Source organism: Rattus norvegicus, chromosome X (assembly GCF_036323735.1).
Source record: "Rattus norvegicus strain BN/NHsdMcwi chromosome X, GRCr8, whole genome shotgun sequence".
Lineage (NCBI taxonomy): Eukaryota > Metazoa > Chordata > Mammalia > Rodentia > Muridae > Rattus > Rattus norvegicus.
Window position 1 is genome coordinate 54,865,346 of NC_086039.1, and position 8,013 is coordinate 54,873,358.

The following is an 8,013-nucleotide window of genomic DNA, read 5'->3' on the forward strand; positions in this document are numbered from 1 at the left end:
TGTTTTTCCGTCTCATTCCCTCATTTGCACTTGGGATCATGTTGACTCCTGTTAGGAAGTATTATACACATACACCTTCTGTTCAGTTGAAACCATCCCTATCAATCCCAGATCTTCCTGCCAAGGATCATTTCACAAACAGCTACAAATGACTACACAAAGGAGTAACTTCAACCTGCCATTTTTCATGGCCTCCCAGAGATATGGCGCTGAGATTTTGTAAGATGACCTTCCTTCTCTGTTTACCTTTAGGTCCAGAATATGGGTTTTCAAACGTTCTGTTTAACTCGGATTTTGCATGCTGCTATTGGGGTTTATTAGCTTATTCCTATCAGAGACCACCAGCAATCCTTTGTCATCTGACATGAGACTGTTGCTCCTGGGGCCGTGATACCCCTTAGAATTTGTGAGGGCATATGTGTGTGTCTCTTGTGTGTCTAGGTGCTTGCTGAGGGCAGAAGAGATCACACAGGAGGCAGTGTTAACTACTAAGACACATTAAGCTACTAAAAATGAAATGAGAGTCACAGTGTGCCTCAGCATAAGAGGAATGAAGTAATTTATCTGTAAAGCACATGTCTAACCTCAACTCTTTTTCCTTATGTGGAAACTTCACTAAACATAGGATCATTTAGATTTGTAAGCCTCTTCTGTCCACTGAGAAGTGATTTTGATAATTTCTTTCTTATAATAATAGGGATACATGTGTGTTGTTATCTCTCTCACACTGACTTTTCAGAAAGTATTATTTGTGTACACTTTAACCTGGTTCTTTACTATCCATGTTTTCCTCTATTTTTTACCTGAAAATTCTACAGAAATTGCTATATTTCGGGTCAGGAACAAAAAGAAAAAAATAAGACCTTCCCTGAAGATAATTAGCAATGCATACAGAAAAAATAATTTTTGTTGAACAAAACATCACCCATTTATTATTTCTTAAGGAAGTAGAGACCTTATTGTACTCTCTGCAATAATGAGAGTTTCTTAGAGTCTAGCACTGCATATGTCATACCTCCTGCTCTTTTACTACATATTTCCAGTAAAAAGGGTGACAATTCCTCTAGAGCAGGTATTAAGATTGAGCTTGGGTAAGCATGAACCTTTAAAAAGGTAACTTCTTCTCTGTGATTTAATTTTTCATACATACCTTAATGTCATAAGCAAAAGCAAGGATACATCTTGACATCATTGAAAAGACAAGGACTTAATGAAAACATTTATTGAAAACTTAATATGCTTAGAATATCTTTCATATTTCCTAGCATTTTCTTAATCTAATTCATATTATCTTACTGAATGTCATCAAATACTTAGAACATTTCCTATTATATAAACTCTATTTCAAATCAATCCAAACATTTTGAGCACTCAACTTGGTAAACAGCAGTGAAGGCTCGGTCTACAAAACTTATCTGTATACATTAGACTTTCAAGTTAGCATTTTTCTCAAAGAATTCCAAAAGTTACCAACAATTTACTTGTATATAACATGCAAAATGATGAACAGACCCTCTTCAGTCACATAGTGGAGGCTACCCCTTATCTCACTAGTGAGTAGGATTGCTTAACTTGGACTTAGAATGTCCCTTGACTTTGCCTTTAGTGCCAGCCTTGGCTGCAGCTTCAGCTTGGGCTTTCTCTTCCTCTTCAATCAAAGTCTGTTCATAATGAGATGAATAAACACCAGGCATGGTTTCACTGACCTTTGCTAAGAAGTCCATCACTTTTACGAGGCTGGTTTCAGCATAGGCTCTTGGGCCCCACAGGAACTCATAGGATGGAGGATCACTGTTAGGAACCTGAGAGTATTGTAGGTATTGTTCTCGAACTAAATCTTCAGTGATGAGCTTCCTGATATCTCCAAAGATGAGGTGTGAGATCCCATCATAGACTCCTAACATATTCAGGAAGTGCCAGACCTCCTTCTCTGGGGCACAGTAGTTGTTTAAGTAGATCACACTTAGGAGGGGGATCAGAATGCCCCTAGTAGGAAGACCCAGCTCACTGCTCCCACTTCCATCATCCTGGAATTCTAGCTTACTGACAAGCTCATAGGCTTGGCCATGGGGCTGGATTTCTTTCAACTCAAGGCCAAACACCACATCCAATCGATAGGAGGCTTTCTTGAGGATCTCAGGGAAGTGATCTTTGAACCGTCTGTTGATAACTTTGAGCATTTCTCCCTTCCTCATGGGCTGCTTCACTTTGTACTTGCATAGCATGTACTCCATCAACATTCCTGTCTTCCTGGTCATCAGATCCATCTGTGTGCTTCCAGTGGCAAGTGGGGCCCTGGAAAAACTCCTATTTTCATCCCCTCGGCTCTGGTCAGACTTTCTGCAGGCCATGCCTTTGCTGCCAGTGTTGCTTGGTGCTAAGCTTTGAGACGGCTGTGGGAAGCCAGCAGTAGAGGTGCTTGCAACAGCATCTCCTGAAGCTTGATCAAGGCAGGCAGCTGACTCTCCTTTCTTCAAGGCATTTGCTTGAGCATCTTTGAGGCCCTGGGCCTCTTCCTGGACTTGGCGACGTTTTTCACGAGCACGAGCCTTACTCTTTTGTCCTCTGGGCATGATGGCTGTAGTCAGGGACAACAGGCAAGAATCTGGGTAGACAGCAGGCAACTGAGATACCTGAATCAGGAAAATAATGTACTATGAGTATTTTGAGTATGCTGAGAACATTCTGGCTTTCAGCAGTTCTTATCCCCCTCTTTCTCCCAGATTATGATGGCAACAGTGTTCTAAGAACTCACTGTATTCTGGTCACCTTCCAAACACTGCTGTTGTAAATGATCTCAAAAGTACAACAGTGGCACTGATATTTTGACAGAAGCCAACACCTGTGTAACTGGCCTTAAGAATCTGTCTGTAGTAAAAAATTCATACTTGGTATATAAGTCTATTCAACTACCCGTGGCTGGTGAGGGCAAGGACCTTAGAGGAGAATCTACTATAGACACAGTCTTTTTTTTTTTTTTTTTTGGTTCTTTTTTTTCGGAGCTGGGGACTGAACCCAGGGCCTTGCGCTTCCTAGGCAAGCGCTCTACCACTGAGCTAAATCCCCAACCCCTATAGACACAGTCTTAACCCAGTATAATACCTAATTTTATGCTAAATCTGCATCCATATACCTGCAGATAAGCGTAGTTCTTATTCCTCCATCAAAGAAATGTCTTTTTGAAGCAGACAGACACTATTACAAATTGCCACAATTTCTAAAATTACAGAAGAAAATTGACCAATTTCAATTGTGGCAATTGATAAATCTACAATACAACCCCTACTCAGGGTATACACTGTAGAAGACAGCAAAAAAAAAAAGATTATAAGAGTCAGAGTACCAATATTTTGAGTACTGAGATTATGTCTTCTATATATGAAGGCTTCTATATATGAAGACTATACATGAAGATTATGTCATATATATGAAGAACCTGTATCCATGCAATTACCATGGCAGCTTAAACAAGACTTGAAAGGTGACACACCACCAATTTACATGCTAACATGGATGGGGAAAACCTCACAAAACCCTACCTCAGGGGAAGCACTAGAGACAATGGCCATTAAGAGGGAGAATCAGCCTTCTGCAGGTATGATACTTTAATTGGTTTTCTGATACCAAGATGTCAGTCCTAAAATTACATACGTAGAAGCAACACTAATGGGATTCAACAGGCTATACTTGTTTTATAATAAATATAAATTTGTATTTATATAATAAATATGTGTATTTTTACTTATAACAATATTATTATATTGTTACACATATAAGAGTATATAAAATATACGTATGTATATATATTGTTATACATGTAACAGTAATAATTAAAGAAAATAGACCATGAATTTGAGAGGGAGTAGGGGAGACATAAGAGGAGTAGGAGGGAGAAGGGGGAAATGATATAAATACAATGCATATAAATGAAATAAAAAGAATCGAAAGTAAAAACAACCACAGCACTGAGGAGGCCAAGACAAGCAGATCGTTGTATGTTCAAGGACATAGTGGTTTACATTGAGAGTTCCAGGGCAGCCAGACCTACATACAAAAAAAATTGTAACAAAAAAATAGAAAAAGACAGAAGAAACAGGAATCACTGGCATATAGACTCCCAATCTCAGTGCTGGGGTGGTAGAGATGAGCAGCTCCATGGGACCTACAAGTCAGGCTCACCTCCTTAAAGCTCTAACTCAGATAATCACCTGTCTGGCCTCTGCTTTCCACAAGCATGCACACTGGCAGAAAACAAATACACACAAATACACAAAGATGTGAGGGAGATGCTGAAAGTCCCAACAGTAATCTTTTGTCTAATGGGTTGAAAAGGCCCTGGGAACAGTGACTAGCTTGTCAGGCCTACACGTCCCGGTCCTACTACAGGGCCTGGGCTTTAAGTGACCTCATTATTTCTGGAAGTGATCCCACATGTTCATCTATCGTCACAGAAATTAGCAACTGCAGACCAAGGGTATGGTGGGCCTGTACTGGGCTTAGGCTGTCCCTTCTCAGAGAGCACTCTCAGAGGAGCAGACATGGCTCTCACATCACCAGCTCCTCATTCACGAGCACTTTAAATGTCCATGCTATGAGCTAGGTTTCAGTTTGCATTCAATCAGGACATTAGCATCCCACTCAAACATTCGTTGTCTGCATTCATTTACTAAGTTGTGGGAACTGTTGTCAAGTAGCACACATGGAACCTTGTACATTAATCACAAGCTCCTCCACTCCCCTAACCCACTGCTCTATTTCCTCACTTCCTTTCCCTCCTCCTGGTCAATTTCCCACTATCCTCTGATTTCTAACAGTACATGACAGGTTTAGAGAGAGGCTTTAACTCTTTCTTGTGTTTGCTTATATTAAATAATCTGTGATTTTACAACCCTGGGAATTCAACCCAAGCCTTCAGAAATGCTAAGGAACCTCTAAGTTTCTAGTCTCTGCACACTTTATTTTTACTGATATTAATATTACTGATAATAATATTAATATTATTACTACCTACTACTACTGCTACTACAATAATAATTATTGTAGTTGTAGATACTGCAATGGGCACATGTTTATTTCATTTTAAAGCAGGCATCCATATACTGAAGCATCCCCTCCCTACTTGTGTGCATACTGTACTGATCTTTTATTTTAAAGAGGGGACCCAGGGGCTGGAGAGATGGCTCAGCGGTTAAGAGCAGTGACTGCTCTTCCAGAGGTCCTGAGTTCAAATCCCAGCAACCACATGGTGGCTCACAACCATCTGTAATGGGATCTGGTGTGTCTGAAGAAAGCTACAGTGTACTCGTATACATAAAATAAATAAATCTTAAAAAAAAATAAATAAAGAGGGGACCCAAACCTTGCAATATTCTGAGGCAGGGACTGCCCACTCATACACACTGTGTTGGTCCTTTTTTTTTTTTTTTTTTTTTTTTAAAGAGGACTCCCAAACCTCTCAATATTCTGTGGCAAGGACCACCCCCTACACATATTTACACATATTGTATTGGTCCTTTTAAAAAAAATAAGGACACAAAAACCTAATGATATTCTGTGGCAGGCTCCGCCCATTTACACTTACTGCACTTTCTTTTTTAAAAATAGTGTACCCAAACCTGGAGATATTCTGTCTAGTCACACATACTATGCTGGCCCGTTTTCTTTTTTTTCTTTTTTTTTTTTTTACCAAGATGGCGGCAGCCAAATCTCATGTGTGCTGTTTTTTTTTTTTTAATATAGGGCATTCAAACCTCGCCATAGTCTGTGGAAAAGACTGCCCACTCACACATATTGTATTGGTCCTTTTAAAAAAAAAATTAGGACACCCAAACCTTGCGATATTCCGTGGCAGGCACTGTATTTTCTTGAGGGAGAGGGTACCCAAACCTCGCGGTATTCTGAGGCAGAAATTGCCCAGTCACGCGTACTGTGTTGGTCCTTTTTTAAACTTTTATTTATTTATTTTTTTGGTAAGAGGGCACTCAAACCTCGCGAGATTCTGAGGCAAGGACCGCCCACTCAAGTAACTCTGCTGTTCCCTTTAAGAAAGCATCCAAACCTCGCGAGATTCTGTGGAAGCGCCTCTCCCAACCTATGCGCAGACTGCCAGGTTCCTTTTCCCCCACTAAAATAGCACACAAATCTCGCGAGACTAAACCTACTGATCTCCAGAGACAGAGACAGCACTCTTCACCTTCACTCCCCACCTCCTTTTAAGAGGGCATCCAAATCTCGCGAGATTCTAAGGCACAGACTGGACTGCCCACTCACACACACTGCGTTGATCCCTTTTAAAGACTGAATCCAAACCTCGCGAGATTCTGAGGAAGTACTCCCCACCCCAACTCTACGCATACTGGGGTGTCCCTTTCCTTCATCCTCCAAAAAGATCACCCAAACCTCATGAGGCTCAAACTTTCAATATTCTGAGGCAGCGACACCACCCTTCATCCCTCCCTCCTCTGAACATACTGTTCTAGTCCTTTTCTAAAGACAGATGGCACCCAAATCTTGCCATATTCTGAGGCAATACCGCCCCCCAACAAACACACGGGTGCGTACTTTGGGATCCTCCTTTCCCTCTAAAATGTCACCCAAACCTCGAGACCAAACCTCGCGATATCTGAGGCAGTGGCACCACCGTTCACCCCCTCCCTGCCCCATGGGCATACTGTGCTGGTCCCTTTGTAAGGTGGTACCCAAACCTCACGCTATTCTGAGGCAGGGAAAGGACCCTACCATCACCCACGCATACTGTACTTGCTTCTTTATTTAGGGTGGCATCTAAACCTCAAGATATTCCAAGGTAGCCCTCCCCAAGCCCCATCAGTATGCATACTGGTTTTTTCTTTTTAAAGACGGCAAAATCTCGCGAGATTTTGAGGCAGCGTCTCTAGCTCTGTCTCTTGTCATATGCTGGGAACAGCTAACAGCTGACCAACAGAGGCCTTTTTTGGTTGTTGTTTGCTAGAACATACTTTTATTGAATTTCTGTTTCTCTAACTCTGCTTCCTTAGGAATGAAGTTGGATCCCTGACTTTCCTCAGGCATGCTAGGCGGTTCAGTGTGGATACACATTTAGATGCTCCCTCCTTCAAAGCCTGCTTTAGACTTGTGTTAAGACTCTGCCTTCTGTTAAGTTAGGCCTACTTTCTTCCGGCTTTACAGTACATTCTTATTATCTACTCAGGGTTCTTACCTTGGACTGCAGACCTCTCTTAGAAGTATTCTGCGGCCGATCTACGGGTACAGAGTGGTCGTCTGTGCCGAGGTTACTAATGCAGACTCCTATTTCCACAGGAAGAAATAAACTACATCCGGGGGAGGGCAGGCTCTTAAGATTGACAGCAGGGCCAGGATGGGCCGTCTCTGCTGTGGGCCCAAGACAGTGAAAAGTCCTAAATGGCTCACTGTACACACGTAAATCTTCAGAGCCTACACAATTGCGACACTGTCCTCAGTCCACTGCACACAGAACTCCCTGCCTCTGAAGACTGACAGTAGCACATACCCTACCTATCCTGTCGTGGTAGAGGTCTCTTACACCCCACCATCTCCACATTTTTGTATACCACACCCCTACATGCCCCCCCCCCAGGCACACGGACGCACTCCCTAGACACCTTGGGATTTAACCCTCAACTTTCACACAGTTTTCTGCCCTTCTAGATTCTGCAGGGCAAAATGAGGGTAATAAGGTCTTGATGGGGTAGGTCTCAGGTTGAGCCAGTTACTAGTTATATCTTTCCTCAATTGCTGCTCCATCTTTATCCCCGCACATTTTGAAGGCAGTGTAAATTTTTGGGTGCAGGTTTTGTGGGTGGGTTGATGTCTCCCTCCCACCACTGGAAGTCCTTCCTAAATACAGGAGGTGACCACTCCAGGTTCCATATTCTCACTGCCAGGAGTCTCAACTAGGGTCACCCCAATATCCTCGGAAGAGCCTCCCATATCCCAGATCTCCAGCTTATCCCAGAAATACCCCCTCCCTGCTGATTTCATTTCTCTTTTCCA

The 8,013-nt window shown here is 42.2% G+C and overlaps 1 protein-coding gene across 1 annotated transcript; it reads right to left on the reverse strand.

The window, feature by feature from the left end:
• Positions 1-1,211: 1,211 nt before the first annotated feature.
• Mageb1 (MAGE family member B1) lies at positions 1,212-7,286 on the reverse strand. The gene is made up of 2 exons (NM_001408847.1): positions 7,199-7,286; positions 1,212-2,633 (listed from the first exon to the last, which is right to left on the reverse strand). Exon 2 carries the CDS (start codon positions 2,571-2,573, stop codon positions 1,551-1,553), a length of 1,023 nt encoding a protein of 340 aa, NP_001395776.1. The 5' UTR covers positions 2,574-2,633; positions 7,199-7,286; the 3' UTR covers positions 1,212-1,550.
• Positions 7,287-8,013: the final 727 nt, after the last annotated feature.